Source organism: Trachurus japonicus, chromosome 6 (genome assembly GCF_045865225.1).
Source record: "Trachurus japonicus isolate A0001 chromosome 6, Traja_1.0".
Lineage (NCBI taxonomy): Eukaryota > Metazoa > Chordata > Actinopteri > Carangiformes > Carangidae > Trachurus > Trachurus japonicus.
Window position 1 is genome coordinate 12,401,600 of NC_140912.1, and position 19,944 is coordinate 12,421,543.

Here is a 19,944-nt window from a genome sequence, read left to right on the forward strand (position 1 = left end):
CTTTAATACAATCAAACTTTGCATGCACAAGAGGAAATAAGAAAAGAAGAAGGAAAAAAAATACGTCTAGATCTAACACTACTACAGAGAAATGAGAAATATAGTAAATAAGTGATAATAAAAGGCTGGTTTATTAATGCACATGTACCTAATGATTTATTACAAGTGTGTGCTTCAGTTTTAACAGTTTTAACATGATGTGTATTGGCTCTACTCACTATTATATTGTTACCTTAATTATATTTGTTACAAATAACTCTCTACTGTATATGGTGCAAACACATATTTGTATGTAAACTATCAGTGTGACATGATTCATCGTTACTAAACTTTATTATTAACATATTACAAAATGAAAAATATTCCTTAGAAATTCCTCATGCTAAAGTTGCTTCTGGCATGAAATTATTTTGTGACTTGACAAAACAAACGACCCCAGAAACCAAGTTGACGGTGGTTGAAGATGTCGCACGTCTGCTCCGAGGGCTTAAACCTCAGACTTGCTTCAAGCCAGTCATTTCAAAGTTGACATCTGCTGCTGTGACACACTCACCCTAACCCCCACCCTCGGCATCACTACTGTGTGTTTCAGAGGTGACTGTGTTGTGTGGCTCGGGGGATGAAGCGCATGGCCAGGCTGCGCTCGTCCTCCACCGGCTGCTGCGACAGGTTGTTGGTCTGCCTGATGCTGCTGATGGTGCAGCCTTGATGAGGACACACTGTGTACCGGGACAACAGAGTGACTAAGATGGCCTTCATCATCACCATCGCGATGTGTTTGCCCACGCAGGAGCGAGGCCCGCAGCCGAAGGGCTGGAAGAAACGACTGGGCACCTGCCAAACAAACAGAGGAGGTAAAGACTGAACCCAGGTGTTTGCAGAGCCACAGACAGAGTGCTGCACAGTTTAATCAGCTTGACTTACTGTTTTGTCAAAATTCATCAGGCTGAACTCATTTGGTTTGGGGAAAAATTCAGACTTATGCATGAGACCGATGTTGAGAATGATGTTGGTTCCTTTCTTGATCTTAGTGCCTTCGATGCTGTCGTCCTCCAGAGCTTTTCTCATGGTGAAATCGACCACCGGATGAAACCGCAGAGACTCGTTGATGAAACTCTCCAACATGTTCAAGCTTTGATAACAAATGTTTCCCTTTTCAGCTGCAAGTGAAAACACAGCATTCATGGACTCAGGGAGTCGTTTTACACATTCGGGTGTTGTGGAGTGAAACTGAGATGAATGCAGCACTCACCCCGGACAGTGTTCATCTCCTCCACTATCCTCAGCTCAACGTCCGGGTTTTGCTTCAGCAGCATCAGCATGAAGAAGAGGCTGATGGACAGCGTGTCCGGTGCTGCGATCACCATTTCCAGAACGCACTGCCGGACGTCGTCAGCTGAGAGCTCGCCGTGGTTCTAACAGACAGAGACGTGGAGGTAAACACAACAACAGCCGTATCGTAACGCTGTGACACGGTTTGTGTAGACTGACCTGTGCAAAGATGAGCTCTGTGGCGAAGTCAAGGTCATCATCCAACTTCTCTGTCTCATTAATGATTTGTCTTTTAACCTGGAGAAGGCTCTCCATCTCATCCTGCAGCTCCAGGCTGTCGGCACAATAAACAACACCAAAGTGAGGTTGACGAAATGACAAACTGCATGTTGTTTTACAGGTGTGTGTGTGAGTATCTTACGCTGCTTTCTTATGCTTGTTGTACAGCCATCCGATCTTGAAGAATATATCAGGCTTTATTAGAACTGTTTGCCAGGTCTCAAAGTATTTGTGGATTTTCAGCAGCAAGTCCTTCTCTGAGTTGGTAAAAAACAGAAAATAGTCAAGAGCTGCAGACTGGAACGCAAGAATGGGAAGTAGCTATTAGTTTAAGTATGAAATGCACAGACGGTGAATGTGCAGCTGACCGTTGAGCGGCACCCTGAGGAAAAGCCTGTTGGAGATGTCCACCACGATGGCTCTCAGCAGATTGAGAGCGTCCACATGTCCGGAGGAGTCGGTCATCTCCTGCAGGCCGTCCAGGTGTTTGGCAGTGGAGCTCACACAGATGGTCTCCGTCCTCTGGAGCCCGGGGCCCGTCAGAGCTGTGACGGCCAAAAACACAAAGCAACAAGAGAATCAGATTTCATGAAGCACGTTTCCACCATCATCCAGTTTCACTTTTTTTATTTCATTTATTTTTGTCGACTTTTGAAACTCACCTTTAGAGAAGTATGTCCTCACTTTTTTCCAGAGTGGGACATTGCTGTTGAAAATGATACCCCTCCCCTCCATCCCAATACACCGCAGCCCTTTGGTGCTCCCAAATCTGGCCGTGTAGTGGGAACTCCTCAAAACATGATACACCACTGAGGATCTGAAAGTGAAGCAAGGCATTGACAACACATTTTTTGTATTAACTGTGAGTGCAAGTGTTTTATTTAAAAAAACAAACAAAAAAACAACTTGCCTGCTCAGAATAAGGGTTTCCTCTCCATTGATCCACACCCGCACAATGCTGCCGTATTTGTTGTTGTAATAGTTGCACGCTGTTCCAATCCCAGTCCAGATGAACCTGCTGTAGGAGAGAATAGGACCGAGTCCTGCCAAGAAAGAAGGACCTGGCAGAAACAAACAGGTGATGACACATGATGATTTCCTGTTGTTAGCAAGCGTCCAGTCTGTTGATGGGATGTCTGAGATGCTGTATTTCACAGCTGCCATAAATGAGGATACCTTTTGTGTGTGCAAAATATCAGGTTTCCCTAACAGACAGTTATTTGGGCTGAAAATAGTTTGTCCCTGGTACTGTTACTGAATTTATTGTACATTTTAATTCTATTTAAAGAATCTACAAAGAAACCGTTTTTTTATGAATAAGAAACAGATATTTTTCCTGTTTCCTGTGTTATTTTTTATCTGTCTTCACCTGCACCGTGTCAGTAAAGCTCTGTTACCTGGTATGTGTGACCGGTTGGTTCGGCTCCAGGTGGTGAAGAGCAGCAGCAGCAGGAGAAGCAGCAGCAGAAGCGCTGTGACTTCAGACACAGTGTCAACCACCATGGGTCCGATGGCGAGTGTGTCCAGCGGCAGCATCCCCACGCAGCTGACCAGGCTCACCGTGTCTTCTGTGGGACTGCAGATAAAGTTTGACCATCCGCTCCCACAGCACCAGCAGACAAACCAAGCTCGCAGCAAAACAACCTCACAGTGTGTACCAGCTTCTCATCTCTTCTAATGCTCCTGTCCTTCAGTGCTCGTATGCAACAAAGCCTTAGCACGCGCTACAGCCAAAATACACCCACACAAAGCTTTAAGATGAGCTGTTTGTGTCCAACATCAGTTTAATGATGTGGCATAATTACAATCTTATATCCTTTATACTAGTTTGATAGTTTGAACACTGAATTTCTGATTTAATTCCACATTAACACGCCACAGTCTACTATAGTTTACCAAATTTTGATCCCAATTCAACTAAATTCACTTAAATCTTCACCAAGACATGATCTAAATATCAGTAATCCTCTCCTCTGTCGTCCCGTGTCTTCTTCTACCACCGTGCAGTTTCAGTGCAAAAAGAAAGAGAAAAACAACTCGCAGGGCTTCATCTGCTGGTTTTAAAGATGATCAGAATTCCCCAACCAAATAAATCACAGTGATTCAAGCGTTTATAAATCCTCAGTTAAGCCTTCACTTGACTGGTTGCTTGGAGACATGACCACTTTTGGGTTACAAGTACCAGAACGGTGAACAGGCCAGATAACAGTGCACGTCTAAACCTCAAAGCAGCTTCAAAAGAAACAAAAAAAAAAAAAGTAGTTTTTTTTATCCATAAGAAATAAATAAAAAAAACCTTTTCATGTGTGGGACTCTTCATTATCTTTTTTTAGATAGGCTTACTTCACATTTTGCTCTTTACAAAAAAAGAAAAAGAAAAAAGAAACCCCACTGTCTCAATTCAAGCGAGGAGTCTTTTCAGGGGGGAAATTAATTAGCTGGGTCAGACTGACCTGTGACAAATGGAGCAGGGATTTACTCAGCAGTTCAAATGAGGGGACAGGAGAATGAGAAACCGATGTCTTTATCATGTTAAAGGCTAAAGTCTTGAGAATTTCATGTCAAAAATCTCTTCTCGTTACATATTTCTGCAATGTATGAAATCATAGATGCAAAACCTGAGAGGGGAACCAGTGTTCATGCAGAGGCTGTGCTCTTACAATGAGCTGTCCTTCAAGCTCAGTACCACTGAATAGCTGGTATGTTGTTGATCAAGATATTGGCCTCACATTTGGTGGTGGGGGCTTTTATCTCAAATTGGCTGAAAAACATAGTCGAGACTAAACAAGACTGACGAGAACTTTCTTTTTCCTCTCAAATTGTAGAAATTGTGCTTATACACCGAAACAAGTTGAAACATAAGTATGCAATATCGATGATGTATTTTTGAAATGTATATTTAGATAGATAGAAATAGAAATAATCAAAGCCCCGTTCATAAACAGGATTTCTCAATACACACATTCACACAGACACATGCACACACACTTGCAGCCTTTTACTGAAAGTCTTCTGAAAGCTCTTTTGTAGCTCCAAAGAATGCCCCCTCTGTCCGCAACTTATTTGTTCCACTTCCATGTAATTTGTGTAGGATGGGGTTGGTAACAATATTGAGAGGAAGAAGTGCTAGACAGACAAGACGCAGCACACTGCCTGAATTGTATTTCATTCTGGAAATATGGCCATTAGCTGTTTCTAAATCAAGCAGCCCTTCAGATTTTACTGTAACTGTTTCCCAGATGTTTGTTGTTGCGCAATCCATCACGCGGTTCCCACTGTAGTTACAGACAGATTTTGACATGTTTATTCCTCTCCCACTGCCCGAGCGTAGTTGCCCTGTGACGTCTCATCTGTTGGCAGGTGTTCAGAAATGTGCCGTATGTGCTTGTGAATTTCAGAGCTCGGATCGCAGAGCAGCGGGAAGCAAGGCACGAGCATGAAGGAGGGAAGTGGAGTTTCTTACGCGTGGAGGGCGCTGCTGGTGGGGATGTGCGTGCTGCTGCTGCTGAGCTCTGCAGGTTTGGTGTTTGTGCTAGTCCGGCAGAGAGAGCTGACGGAGGAGCTGTTCAGGCTAGACGCCCAGATGCAGGAGCTGTCACAGAGCTGCAGGCTGCAGGCGGCCGTCCCGTCCACGGACCGTCGTGGAGAGGCTGCAGAGGTGAAGACGCTCCACCGCAGCAGAAGGAACCAGGAGGAAGAGCCAACAACTGGTGAAGAGAAGAAGGATACGTTGATGCTGATGTCATACTCCATGGTCCCTGTAAGACACCAACATCAATGAATATGAGCTCTTTTCTGTCAGGTTGTTAATACTAGGCTACTGCATGCTCATACACACCCACACACACTCATTTGAAAACGTGAGTAGCCTACTGTGATGAAAGAGAACAAGGGAGGAATCACAAGTTTCTTTCTGTCTTTAATAGAAAAATTGGCTCACTTTTCCCTTTAGAGAAAAGAAACATGTCCATGTAATGCAAAGAATTCAGGAGTCTGTTGCAGTGATCAGGAATGGCTCTGTTTTTCCACTGAGTGTTTCCTGGATAAATTCTTCGAGTAATGGAGCTTGACTGTTGCCTGCTCCTCCCTCCACTTTGGGAGCTGGCATTTCTTCACAGGGTGCTACTGTATATTATTAACGCCACATTTTGCCTGAAAAAAAACAGCAGTTCTATTATTAACCTGATCAGTGTGGACTCCACTCACTCAGTAACTTTATACTTAATAATAATAATAATAATAATAATAATAATAATAATGGGTAGGACTGCAACCTTCTCTTTTCAATCATTTTCTGATTTCTTTGCTTTTTGGATGTTCAGAGCTGAAGCAAAAAAACCAGTTTGCTTTGTCCACTGTTGAAAACCATCACATCTAAAAAAAAAAAAGAAAAAAAAAAGTGACTTTTGTCATTTTTGTTTTAACAAAAATCATATAGACAATTAGTCATTAAAATTGTTAATATTCTGACAGTCTCTGAATTGTTTCAGCTCTAACAAAAAGAATAATGTGAAGATAACAGCTGTAATCTTTATGTAAATAAAAGGTGATGTTTGTTTCCATGTGACGAGACGAATGACCAGACTGTGTAACACTGAAAAGTGTCCTGAGTTTTACAGGACAGATTTGCAGCTTTCTTACACTCAGCACTTAAAGTTTACAGTCTCTCTCTGTGTTTTCTTTCATTTCAGGTCAAATCTGTCATGGAACTGTGTAAAAACTCCAAAGGACTTTGTCCAACAGGTGCAGCTCACAGATATTATTCACTCCAGCACTGTGCTGTTTATTGTAACTGATGCCTTACTGTTCTCACTTTGTGTGATATAATATCTGTTTTCTTTTTCAGGTCCACCCGGACCTCCAGGTAAAATCAGTCATTTTAATTTGCTGCATTAGTTATTCAAACTGCGGAATATGTTGCCACATAACAAAGAACTGTTTCCCATTAGGTTTGCCAGGTAGAGTTGGTTCACCAGGACCACGGGGTGTGGCAGGGCCGGAGGGCAAACGAGGCAGAAAAGGTGGGAGAACTGTTCATTTTTTTTACACTAATAATAACACACTATATAGATTAACCTTGTGTGCAAATGTGTCTCAGACAACAAAGAGGACTCCACTCTGAAACAGCGGCCAGTGATTTGTTTGCAACAGTCCTCCAATGTGAAACTATGGTCACGTAACAGAAGCGCCCCACTGGCTGTTTACAAGACATTTTGTTTATAGCTGCCAATGAGCTGTTTGCTGGAATGATTACACCATAATTACACCAGATTTTGTGGCAGTTTAAACTGTTTTCAACTTTGTCCAAAGTGTTTTGCCGTTCCTCAGTAACTGGACATTTCTGTCCTCACAGTCATCACAGATCAGCACAGGTTGTATTTTTCATTTAGAAAAGGTTTTTCATGTGTGATCGCCTGCAGACAGTTTCACAGTCCTATAATTAGCGCATGATTGTTCTGTTGTTGGGTTTTTATTTTTTTAACTAAACCAATCATCACTATATACTGCAGGGCCACCTGGAGAACCTGGAGAACCAGGACCTAAAGGAGACCCGGGGTCTGTGCGAGTGACAGATGAAACCGGCAACGACATTCTCAGTGAAGGTGAGAGACGACCTCACTCTTGAACCTGATATGACCAAAGTGTTGGACGAGGTGGAGTCGTCACATCTCAGACTACACCCACTGTTCTCAATCTGAAAAGATTTCACCCAATTTAACAAAATACGCCTTTGTCTTCAGAGTTGGTTTTACTTGTTAGGACAGACCTGACCTGTTATGGCCCATTGACAGGCAGATGGTTTCATTTAACATTTTTAATCCACTTGTGGGAAGAAATAAATAAACCACAGCATCTGCGGTTCACTAATGCTCTGTTATTATCGTCTATGTCAGCTTTACTCTGACCTGTAGCTATACTATGTCTGTATTCGAAGGCCCTCCTGGTCCTCGGGGTCCACCAGGCCCACCAGGCACACCTGGCCCACCTGGTCCAGCCTGTCCTGCCTGTTATCCAAATAAAGCGAGAAACAAGACCAGGGGACGTGTTAAGCAAACCAACGTGCTGATGGGTAAGAAATCACTACGCTACACTAAAAACCTCTCCAGAGGAGAGAGAATAAAAACGCAGGCTCGTTGGAGCCACCATGTGGTTTTCAAGTTGGTGTCATAAAGAGATCAGAAAGATCCAGAGAAGCTTCTCTGATGAGTCCTGACCACGACACACTCTCCACTGTCTTTTCTTGAACAGCATGGAGTCTTTAATCAATTTTATCAAAATATGATATTAAATAATAGTTTCACCTCAATCCTATTGCCCTGGGTTACTGCAGCCATAGACTGTGTCATGGTTAGTATTTTAAACAAACTGATATTCTAAGGCCCTTCACACCAAAAAATGAATCAAATCTCTCTTAATCAAGTGTTTCCAAAATGTTAATAGTCTGATTATCGTATTATTTTGTCTCTTTGTTTATTCAGTTAATTCAGTTGGTCGCAGCATGAAGGTCACACAGCACCCTGCTCTTAAAGATCTTAACCAACAAAGTCCTAGCACCTTCTCAAAGTACTGGCTGAATACATTCAACAGTTAATCACTATTTTTTTTTTACAGCTGGGGGAGCGTTTGACTTTTGGTCATTTTTAAGCATTAACAAAACACAACGGTTAACTTTCCATTTCATTATCTAGATTCATCTGCCCTTCTCCTGGCCACTGAGTCCTTCAATGAAACTCACACAGGAAACAACAACAGGACAACTATGAACAAGACTGGTAGGAAATAATCCAGATTTACATAATGCACAACAATGATGTGACATTATGACTTAAGCCTTTAGTTCCTCTTTGTGTTGTTGTGACATCTGTAACATTCATTCAAGATTAATGTTGTATTTCTTTCTGCAGAATCACCAACACCACGTCCAGCTGATGAGGCCAGAAATGTCCTGGACGTTACTGACTCCGAGAAACGTCTAGGTCCCACGATAAGACCTGGTAAAAAACAACAAGAAAAAACATTTGAGCATTAGAGACTGAAGACAAACATAAGTCTGACTATATGAGAAAAACACAATAGCCCAACACCGTTTTATTCTCTAGAGTCAGGATCATTTCATCCAGACGACACCTTGAATGACACCAGCACAGGAAACACCACAGAGGCAGCAAAACTGTCAACAGGTGAGAAATATTGTGTTTTGAATTGTAATTGTAAAATGTTTCATGTTCGTCTCTTGTGTCCCAGTTAGAGGTTCTACATAACAACACCATTAGTGTTAGTAATGTCATGTCTCATTTCATCCTACAGACCTAATTCACGTAGACTTGAGTGACAACAGTGATGGAAATATCATTGATGCTACAACAACAAGTGGTGAGAAACTGTCATGCTGATCTTTTACACACAAATAAAGTATCTGCGTTATTAAATGGACGGAGGATGTTACTGACAGACGGCTTCACTGATGAGAATTGATTTAATTTTGTTTTATTACATCCTCAATCTACGAATCAGACTGTTGTGTGTGAGTGTACACTGCCTGATGTGATTGACCTAATTCGGTTTTATTTTCTTCAGAGTTTGTATCATCTGGTCCAGACAACAGTCATGACACCTGGACTGAAACCAGCACAGAGGCTCCACTCAGATCAATACCAGGTAGGAGATACAGGAGCTCATTCATGAAATGTTTGTAGCCTACACATAGATTTGATCCTAACATAACATGATGCTCCTCTTTCTTTTTGTCTTTCTTTCCAGTTTTACCAACACCAACACATTCAGCTCATGAAGACCAGGATACAGACATTTACATGAATAAAGAAGCAGGTTAGTAATTATTTGTTTATTTTTTCCTTTATCAAGTGGATTTTCAGTGCCTTTACAGAGGAGATTTCACCTCATATTCCCTCTTAATATATAGAAAATGTAAAATACAGCCAGTATCATGATGTGATTGACCCAGTTATTTTCTTCAGAGTTTGTATCATCTGGTCCAGACAACAGTCATGACACCTGGACTGAAACCAGCACAGAGGATCCAGTCAGATCAATACCAGGTAGGAGATACTGGAACTCATTCATGAAATGTTTGTACACATAGATTTGATCCTAAAGTCACATGATGCTCCTCCTCTTTCTTTCTTTCTTTCTTTCTTTCTTTCTTTCTTTCTTTCTTTCTTTCTTTCTTTCTTTCTTTCTTTCTTTCTTTCTTTCTTTCTTTCTTTCTTTCCTTCCAGTGTTATCAACACCAAAACATTCAGCTCATGAAGACAGGGATGTAGCTGTGGACATAGATAAGGAAGCTGGTAAGCACTTACCAAGATTGTCATCTCAGTTCAGTTGTGCAAAGAAGAGATTCTTATTTAAACTGAGAAAAAATCAGGCTAAACTGTAGTTTTATTAATGCCATGTCTCATTTCATCCTACAGACCTAATTCACGTAGACTTGAGTGAGAACATTGATGGAAATATCATTGATGCTACAACAACAAGTGGTGAGAAACTGTCATGCTGGATGTCGACTGTGTGTTTAGTGTCACAGATGGACACAAATAAAGATGATGTGATTGACCTAATTCAGTTTTATTTTCTTCAGAGTTTGTATCATCTGGTCCAGACAACAGACATGACACCTGGACTGAAACCAGCACAGAGGATCCAGTCAGCACCAACTGGAGATTCTGGGAATCATTCATAAACTGTTTGTACACAGATTTAATCTTAATGACATATCAAGATCCTCTTTCTTTTTTCTTCTTGCCATTGTTATCAACACCAACACATTCAGCTCATCAACAGAGGGATGTAGATATGAACATAGATAAAGAAGCTGGTAACCAATTACCTGAGCTTTTGTTTTATTTTCACTCAAGTTGATTTTTTCTACATTTACAGAGGAAATTGTATCTCCTATCTTCTCTCGATATTAGAAGAGAACAAAAGAACATAACCAGTATCAAAGCATAAAATAAAATAAAAGTATTCATATCTTATGCTTGAGTAAAAGTACCAATACAGTAAAAAAAAAAAATCATCCTTCGCTGAAAGTACAAAAGTATTATCCCATCCAAAGTACAAAATATTGTTTTTGATTACATTCGCGGTCTTTTATTTTCTAGACTTTGACTCTTCTACTGAAGACAACGGGCACAACACCTTGAATGACTCCAACACAGAGAATATTGATGATATCGTTCAAAGTGGTAAGTCAGATTTCAAATAAAACAGTTTCATTTTCTCTTCTATCAAACAATACTGTATTGTTTATTACCAGTTATAGTATCTATACGTCATCCATAAACACTCAACAACATGATCGTAACATCACATCATGCTCTTCTTTCTGTCTTTCTTTCCAGTTTTACCAACACCAACACATTCAGCTCATGAAGACCAGGATACAGACATTTACATGAATAAAGAAGCAGGTTAGTAATTATTTGTTTATTTTTTCCTTTATCAAGTGGATATTCAGTGCCTTTACAGAGGAGATTTCACCTCATATTCCCTCTTAATATATAGAAAATGTAAAATACAGCCAGTATCATGATGTGATTGACCCAATTATTTTCTTCAGAGTTTGTATCAGCTGGTCCAGACGACAGACATGACACCTGGACTGAAACCAGCACAGAGGATCCAGTCAGCACCAACTGGAGATTCTGGGAATCATTCATAAACTGTTTGTACACAGATTTAATCTTAATGACATATCAAGATCCTCTTTCTTTTTTCACCAACACCAACACATTCAGCTCATCAACAGAGGGATGTAGATATGAACAGAGATAAAGAAGCTGGTAACAAATTACCTGAGCTTTTGTTTTATTTTCACTCAAGTTGAATTTTTCTACATTTACAGAGGAAATTGAATCTCCTATCTTCTCTCGATATTAGAAAAGAACAAAAGAACATAACCAGCATCAAAGCATAAAATAAAATAAAAGTATTCATATCTTATGCTTGAGTAAAAGTACCAATACAGTAGTATAAAATACTCTGTTACAAATAAAAGCCCTGCATTCAAAATCATCCTTCACTGAAAGTACAAAAGTATTATCCCATCCAAAGTACAAAATATTGTTTTTGATTACATTCGACGTCTTTTATTTTCTAGACTTTGACTCTTCTACTGAAGACAACAGGCACAACACCTTGAATGACTCCAACACAGAGAATATTACAGGGACACAAATATTAACAGGTGAGAAATACGTTTTGAGAGTGAATGTGTATGTAAGAAATCTCCCCTCTTCATTTCACCCATCGGTGAACAGTTATACATAATATTTAATTTTATGCAACAGAAACGCTTTCCATGGACCAAAGCAGCGATCCTCCCAATGACAGCGAGGCCATTAATGATATAATCATTCAAAGTGGTAAGTCAGATTTCAAATAAAACAGTTTCATTTTCTCTTCTATCAAACAATACTGTGAATTTATTACCAGTTATAGTATCTTTACGTCATCCATAAACACTCAACAACATGATCGTAACATCACATCATGCTCTTCTTTCTGTCTTTCTTTCCAGTTTTACCAACACCAACACATTCAGCTCATGAAGACCAGGATACAGACATTTACATGAATAAAGAAGCAGGTTAGTAATTATTTGTTTATTTTTTCCTTTATCAAGTGGATTTTCAGTGCCTTTACAGAGGAGATTTCACCTCATATTCCCTCTTAATATATAGAAAATGTAAAATACAGCCAGTATCATGATGTGATTGACCCAATTATTTCCTTCAGAGTTTGTATCAGCTGGTCCAGACGACAGACATGACACCTGGACTGAAACCAGCACAGAGGATCCAGTCAGATCAATACCAGGTAGGAGATACTGGAACTCATTCATGAAATGTTTGTACACATAGATTTGATCCTAAAGTCACATGATGCTCCTCCTCTTTCTTTCTTTCTTTCTTTCTTTCTTTCTTTCTTTCTTTCTTTCTTTCTTTCTTTCTTTCTTTCTTTCAAATCCAGTCAGCGCCAACTGGAGATTCTGGGAATCATTCATAAAAAGTTTGTACACAGATTTAATCTTAATGTCAAATGAAGCTCCTCTTTGTTTCTTTGTTTCTTTCTTTCCAGTGTTATCAACACCAACACATTCAGCTCATGAAGACAGGGATGTAGCTGTGGACATAGATAAGGAAGCTGGTAAGCACTTATCAAGATTGTCATCTCAGTTCAGTTGTGCAAAGAAGAGATTCTTATTTAAACTGAGAAAAAATCAGGCTTTATATATATATATTAGGGCTGGGACTCGATTAAAAAAATTAATCGAATTAATCAGAGGCTTTGTAATTAATTAATCACAATTAATCGCATTTTAATCGCATATAAATATTTGACCTGAGAACAGTGAGAAGCATTTTTTTTCCACATGGATTTTAGAATACCATTGAATGACTGAATACATAAGCTTAAGCATTCAAGGTGGTACTTAACCAAGACCAACAGACTAGGGATGCAAATTATCGATTAATTCATTAATCGATATTTGATACATACATATTAAATGGTCTTTCCTGCCAATACACTATGATGATTACTGTAGTATTTAACTAGGCTACTTAAATCACAGTAGCATAAACTAATTTGTTGAACTCAGCCTGATGTAAACATTAATAAAAGTCAGTAACCAATCACACAGGCAGCTCCATGTTGTCCCTGTGTGATGTTCAGGGACAGGTCAGGACAGTCTGAAGACAGACAGCTCTGAGGGTGAAGTCCTATCATAATGAGATGAGCTGCACCTGTGACAGTGACAGGTCATAGATATAGCGCTGCAGCTGAGCAATTAGGCTATAGCACATTTAGCGTGCGCCCGTGTCTGTGTATCTATGTGCAGGCAGAGATCAGAGATGGTGTTTTAAATAACCATGCTAGCGTTTCACCAGCTCTCATCTCTGCCAGTCAGCCTCTCAAACTGCCGCCTCTCTCGCGTGCGGGCGCACCGCACGTAGACACACGTGAGGAAAAAAAAAAAAATAAATAAATAAATTTAATAAGTGCGATTAAAATGCGTTAATTTTTTTTAACGCGTAAATTTTTGTGTAGTTAATTAATCGTAATTAATGCGTTAAAGTCCCGGCCCTAATATATATATATATATATATATATATATATATATATATATATATAAAGAGAGGCTAAACTGTTTTATTCTCTAGAGTCAGGATCATTTCATCCAGATGACACCTTGAATGACACCAGCACAGGAAAAACCACAGAGGCAGCAAAAGTGTCAACAGGTGAGAAATACTGTGTTTTGAATTGTAATTGTAAAATGTTTCATGTTCGTCTCTTGTGTCCCAGTTAGAGGTTCTACATAATTATTATTAATAAGTTTATTTGAAAACAGGGACAGTGCACATTAATAACATTACTGTAAATGCGCCAGAATTAGCCAAGAGGCTATTTTTCATCTAGTCCCCATTAGTGTTAGTAATGTCATGTCTGATTAAACCCTACAGACCTAATTCATGTAGACTTGAGTGACAACAGTGATGGAAATATCATTGATGCTACAACAACAAGTGGTGAGAAACTGTCATGCTGGATGTCGACTGTGTGTTTAGTGTCACAGATGGACACAAATAAAGAATCTGCTGATGTGATTGACCTAATTGAGTTTTATTTTCTTCAGAGTTTGTATCAGCTGGTCCATACGACAGACATGACACCTGGACTGAAACCAGCACAGAGGATCCAGTCAGCGCCAACTGGAGATTCTGGGAATCATTCATAAAAAGTTTGTACACAGATTTAATCTTAATGTCAAATGAAGCTCCTCTTTGTTTCTTTGTTTCTTTCTTGCCAGTGTTATCAACACTAACACATTCAGCTCATGAAGACAGGGATGTAGATATGAACATAGATAAAGAAGCTGGTAACCAATCATGGGAGCTTTTATTTAATTTAATTTTTCTACATTAACAGGGGAAATTTAATCCCATACCTTCTCTTAATATTAGTAAAGAACACAAGAATGTGACCAGTATTAAAGCACAAAGTAAAATAAAAGTCTTCAAATCTTATGTTTGAGTAAAAGTAAAAAAAAATATTATCCCATCCAAAGTACAAAATATTGTTTTGGATTACACTCAATATCTTTTATTTTCTAGACTTTGACTCTTCTACTGAAGACAACAGGCACAACACCTTGAATGACTCCAACACAGAGAATATTACAGGGACACAAATATTAACAGGTGGGAAATAAGTTCAGAGAGTGATTGTTTACATATGCAATCACCCATCCATGAATAGTTATAAAATATTTAATTGTATGCAACAGATCTACTTTCTACGGACCAAAGCAGCGATCCTCTCAATGGCAGTAGAGCCACGCAAGGTGGTAAGTCAAGTTTCAAAGTATACATTTTTAATTCCACCTGTTTTTTAAAAAAAATACTGTGTATTTCTTTCCAGTTATCGTAGCATCCACATGCCACACATCTAACAAGATGCTATGCTGTGGTTAGTGTATTGTCAAACAGGCATTAGGCAGAAGCTGTGGTTTTACAGACAACCCTTATGCCTGATGAGGCCAAAAATGGCCTTTCTCATTTTTCAACTCTTGATTGTCTTGCAGTGGTTAGAGTTATTGCCATGAAATTTGGTAAACGGTCATTTAAAAAAAAAAAAAAAAAAAAAAATTGGAACGATACACCTAACTACCCTAACTAAAAAAAGTTACACTCTTACCACCTGGGACCAAAAATGGCCTCGGAGAAAACGCTATAAAAGTAGTATACCTTAATATTTTTTTCCAGTTTTTTTTGCATAGATCTTCTAGTCTACTTCTCCTCAAAAAAATAGCTAAAAACGCACACAAAAAGGGGGATATTTTCAAAATACTGAATGCAAACTGGATACATACCAATTATTCAATTAATTTCAGACTTTTAACCCCTTATCTGCCAGGATATAGGGTCCTACGAAAAAAAATGGCTAAAAACGCACACAATACTGAATGCAAACTGGATATGTTGGGTGGGGATTTTACCAGGCTTGGACATGTCATTGATTAGTAACACACTTGATTTGAATGGATTTTTATTTTTTTTGCAATCCCATTTTCCACTTTTTACGCACACTCTTACCACATGAGGCCAAAAATGGCCTCGGAGAAAACGCTATAAAAATAGTATACCTTCATATTTTTTTGCATAGATCTTCTAGTCTACTTCTCCTCTGATGATCCATACCAAATATTCAATTAATTTCAGACTTTTAACCCCTTAAAATCCAGTGTATAGGGTACTAGGAAAAAAAATCGCAAAAAACGCACACAAAAAGGGGGCTATTTTCAAAATACTGAATGCAAACTGGATTTGTTGGGTGGGGGTTATTTCAGGCTTGGACATGTCATTGATTAGTAACAATAATGACTTGGGGGAATTTTTAGTTTTTGGGTAATGTCAGATTAAAAGAAAAGCTCCCATGGGAGTTTGACGACTATTTCCCCATTATCCTTTTAATGAGGAAATAATGACATAGAAATACTATAAATCTCACATATATAGATAAGGTGGCCTCAGACACACAGTCATGCATGCACACACGCAAGCATGCATGCACGCGCACACACACACACACACACACACACACCCCCCTCAACAAGACTGCTTATGTTATTTCTAATTCACTCTGATCCAGGTGTCTGTTTGAAGTAAGGATCAAAGTAATAGTTTAAATGTCCTTGTTTACACAGAGACCAGTACAGATACCAACATGATACCCCCCCCCCCCCAACCCCTCCCCCCCCTGCTCCCATGACCTAACAACAATATGACCCGCAGCAGGGCAAAATGTAAACACACCACCACTGAGTTCATTCAGCTTATTCGATGGCACACACACAGCCTTTTTGTTTGTGGATTTTCTTTTAATCTGACATTACCAAAAAACTAAAAATTCCCCCAAATCATTATTGTTTCTAATCAATGACATGTCCAAGCCTGAAATAATCCCCACCCAACAAATCCAGTTTGCATTCAGTATTTTGAAAATAGCCCCCTTTTTGTGTGCGTTTTTTGCGATTTTTTTTCCCAGTAACCTATACACTGGATTTTAAGGGGTTAAAAGTCAAAAATATCAAAAAAAATAAAAATCCATTCAAATCAAGTGTTTTTTTTCGTAGGACCCTATATACTAGGTGGACACACCACTGACTCTTCAACAAAACTGGCACTTTGAAAGATACCAAAGGAGAGAATAGTGCAAAGGATAAAAGATAATTATTAATAGGAAGGAAATTGTGTATTTTGGTAATATATATCATATACATGTATCATACAGGCTACAGTACATGCCGCACTCTTATTTCATCCACAGGTCCACTTTCTGAAGATCAAATCAGCGATGCCTTCAATGGCAGCACCATGATTAAAATACATGTGACAAATGGTGAGAAACTGTCATATGATGTCAACTGTATGCATGAAGTCAGTACCAGCTATTTCATATTCATGTTTAAAATTCATTATTCTCTTCCAAATGTGAAGTTGAAAGTTCTTTTCATTCCATGGTGAAGTACATCACCACTGTTGTGATGTATAATCACGTTGCACAAATAGACGGTGGCTCTCACTACCCATAGTTTCAGTATTATATGAAAAAACGTGAATTAATGTCTTTTCCATTGTTTCTTTAGAATTTCAGGACAATGAGGAAACTTCATCCAGCAACGAGAGATGGACAGATACTGGTGAGTGAACACTGCAAATTACAGTAGGCTGCTATACAGCAGTGAGTGTTGTTGACATTGATATTTAATGTCTGTACAAAGTTGAGTCTTAACCTTTCTCTCTGCAGAATCACTAACACTACATCCAGATGACAACAGCGGCATCTTGAATGCCTCTGACTCTAAGAAATTTGCAGACACAGAAACAGAAGCTGGTAAACAACAATTATGAAGAGGCACATCTAACTTTGATTAGAGAAAAAAACATATTAATCCTATCACTGTTTGTTTTATCTTCTAGAGTCAGTATCATTTCTTCAAGATGTCAGTGATGGCAGTAGCACCTTATTCAATACCACCACAGGAGCACCAAATGAATCATTAACTGGTAGGAAAGACTCTTGAATTATACATAGAAGTAACAATGACATAAAACCTTGTCTTTTGTATCTGATGCTGCACTATGTGACAAGACACTGTCATGGTACCACATTACATTTTGTTATTGATTTACACACATTTATATTTTGTTTAAAGACTCACAATATGTCCTTATGATATACAGTATGATTACCTTGTACAAAAAATACAGAATAAACACATAATTTACCCTTTGGAAAATTATTATTGCTCTTTTTTTCCTTCTTGTGTTTATTGTAGAGTCTTCAGATCCACACCAGACAGATGTGACAGCCAATGAAAAAATGAAGAAATCTGGTTAGGAAAAATCTATCTATCTATCTATCTATCTATCTATCTGTGTATCTATGTTTTTATCTATGTATCTATCTACAGTATCTATCAATCTGTCATCTAATGAATCGACTTTTACAATAATACATTTATTCATTTAGAGTGCAGTATTAAATCTATTAAATGTTCGGAGAGAGCCACCAACATGATCACTACTTTTGGAGCCTGGATGTCAGACGCGTCGTGGCTGGATGACAGGCGATACTGGATAGCTGACCATTTTTCAGGTGATTCATGCAGCAACCATAACACAGAGTTTTGTGAATGATTGTTTATTTAACATCTTAACTTCTTTCCCAGGTCGAATTTTGTATGAGTACGGGAACATGTCTGCTGTTCAAAGCAGAAACTACAAAGCTGTAGATACTGGGAAGTTCTACCAGGGGTGCGGCCATGTTGTTTACAAGGGGTCGTTTTTCTTCCAGCATGCAGGAACGAACCGGCTTGTGAAGTAAGTGTTTGTGTTAAAAATATACAACAATTCTTTTGCATAACTCAGCTGTACTGAAGTTTTATGTTGCTATTATGTAACGTGTCCTTTTACTTATTTTATTTTTTTCTTACTTATCTGTCATCAATTTTTTATTTTACAGACTAAACCTGAGTTCTCGGAGAATGGACACTCTGACCATGGGCCACAGCAGATATAACCGATTAAATTATCTTTTCAGCAACTCAAAGACGTACTTCAAATTTGCTGTGGATGAAAATGGACTTTGGGTCATTTTTGCATCAAATCCAACTGATATTTTGATGGTTGCAAAGCTCAATGTGGACACATTTTCTGTGGAGTCTGTCACTAACACTGCCTACCCCACAGCGGGCGTAGGAAATGCTTTCATTGTATGCGGGATATTATATTTAACAGATGACGAGGACAGAAAGGTGGTATATTCCTTTGATTTGAAGAAGGAGAGTCGATCTGATGTGAGCTTTGATTTAAGGCCAGCTGATGGCATCTTGGCTATGCTGTCATACTATCCCAACAGAAGGGTTTTGTACATGTGGGACAACAGCAGTGTAAAAACCTGCAAAGTGAAACTGAAACTGACCTAAAGATAACCACACACCTTGTAAAATAAGCATTTTTTTTTCTTGACACATCAGGTTGTTTGCATTATTTTCACAACACAGTGATCCAGGAGGAAGTTGCTGGTGAAGAAATACAATGTTGCACTGCATACCTATTGTTTACATTTAATGTTTGATGGATTAGTAGAATCAAGATAACTGAATGCTGATCACGTGTGTGGATACCAAAACATCACAATGCTGGATTTGACCAACACGATATGTAATGTGAGTTTTGGACATATTTTCACAGTGGAAAACCATCCCCTTGAGTTTGACAGAGCTGCAACAGTTTTCTATTGATTTTTGCAAAGTAATGTGTGACTGTTGACTGTTCATATTAAAGTTTCATGACAAAGTGCTTCACCGAAATTCGTCTCAATATTTATTGTTTAAACAGAACATTCATGGTGAAAGTGGTACATGATGCCGTCCCATAGAAGAGACAGTGGCTCCACCTTGAGGCTTCACATGAAGAGTTCATCACTCTAATGCTTGGTGACTCATCTTATGAAGAGATAGAGGAGCAAACTTGTGTCTGAATATGAACTAGAAAATAGCATGCCAAGGAGGGATTATGTACTAAGCAAAGAAGGCCCAGACCCACAGTAGGCCCAAGTGTAACTGTTTGAGTATTGATTTTGGTAATTTGTTGGAGAATGGGCTATGATCTTATATTATGTCTCTGTTTTATGGAAACATGACACACTCAGATGGCAGCAGGAGGGCGTGGTGGTGGTGTACAGTATTTGATATTCAAAAAACGGATTTAAATAAGTTTAAAATATGTTTGAGCACAGAAATCTAAATAGTTTAGATTTCACTAGACTCAAGTTAATTTGTTGTCAAGCTTAAATTGTGAT

The 19,944-nt window shown here is 38.9% G+C and overlaps 2 protein-coding genes across 2 annotated transcripts; one reads left to right on the forward strand and one right to left on the reverse strand.

Moving 5' to 3' along the window:
* Positions 1–135: 135 nt before the first annotated feature.
* Positions 136–3,118, reverse strand: cyp19a1b (cytochrome P450, family 19, subfamily A, polypeptide 1b). Its single transcript, XM_085778861.1, has 8 exons — positions 2,949–3,118; positions 2,214–2,612; positions 1,920–2,096; positions 1,694–1,808; positions 1,492–1,606; positions 1,253–1,415; positions 925–1,160; positions 136–834 (listed from the first exon to the last, which is right to left on the reverse strand). The coding sequence occupies exons 1-8, from the start codon at positions 3,085–3,087 to the stop codon at positions 589–591; spliced, it is 1,590 nt and encodes a 529-aa protein (XP_085634987.1). The 5' UTR covers positions 3,088–3,118; the 3' UTR covers positions 136–588.
* A 1,480-nt stretch (positions 3,119–4,598) lies between these two features.
* Positions 4,599–19,437, forward strand: LOC146985695 (uncharacterized). Its single transcript, XM_085778865.1, has 37 exons — positions 4,599–5,311; positions 6,243–6,294; positions 6,398–6,415; positions 6,501–6,572; positions 7,062–7,154; positions 7,487–7,621; positions 8,241–8,324; positions 8,457–8,546; positions 8,652–8,732; positions 8,860–8,925; positions 9,130–9,210; positions 9,313–9,381; positions 9,531–9,611; positions 9,792–9,860; positions 9,984–10,049; positions 10,151–10,255; positions 10,674–10,757; positions 10,914–10,982; positions 11,132–11,236; positions 11,672–11,758; positions 11,862–11,936; positions 12,092–12,160; positions 12,310–12,390; positions 12,652–12,720; positions 13,737–13,817; positions 14,040–14,105; positions 14,198–14,317; positions 14,691–14,777; positions 14,864–14,923; positions 16,906–16,977; positions 17,225–17,278; positions 17,386–17,472; positions 17,559–17,645; positions 17,918–17,974; positions 18,112–18,237; positions 18,311–18,461; positions 18,604–19,437. The coding sequence occupies exons 1-37, from the start codon at positions 4,988–4,990 to the stop codon at positions 19,064–19,066; spliced, it is 3,636 nt and encodes a 1,211-aa protein (XP_085634991.1). The 5' UTR covers positions 4,599–4,987; the 3' UTR covers positions 19,067–19,437.
* Positions 19,438–19,944: the final 507 nt, after the last annotated feature.

Bases quoted from the DNA above. Each gene is read 5' to 3' on its own strand.
- cyp19a1b (XM_085778861.1), bottom strand. From the start codon at position 3,087: ATGCTGCCGCTGGACACACTCGCCATCGGACCCATGGTGGTTGACACT. The intron at 1,161-1,252 runs GTGAGTGCTGCA...TTTCACTTGCAG, and splicing joins GGAGATGAACACTGTCCGGG to CTGAAAAGGGAAACATTTGT. The intron at 835-924 runs GTAAGTCAAGCT...TTTGTTTGGCAG, and splicing joins TGATGAATTTTGACAAAACA to GTGCCCAGTCGTTTCTTCCA.
- LOC146985695 (XM_085778865.1), top strand. From the start codon at position 4,988: ATGAAGGAGGGAAGTGGAGTTTCTTACGCGTGGAGGGCGCTGCTGGTG. The intron at 9,861-9,983 runs GTAAGCACTTAC...TTCATCCTACAG, and splicing joins GGACATAGATAAGGAAGCTG to ACCTAATTCACGTAGACTTG. The intron at 14,318-14,690 runs GTTTGTACACAG...TTTATTTTCTAG, and splicing joins CTGGGAATCATTCATAAAAA to ACTTTGACTCTTCTACTGAA.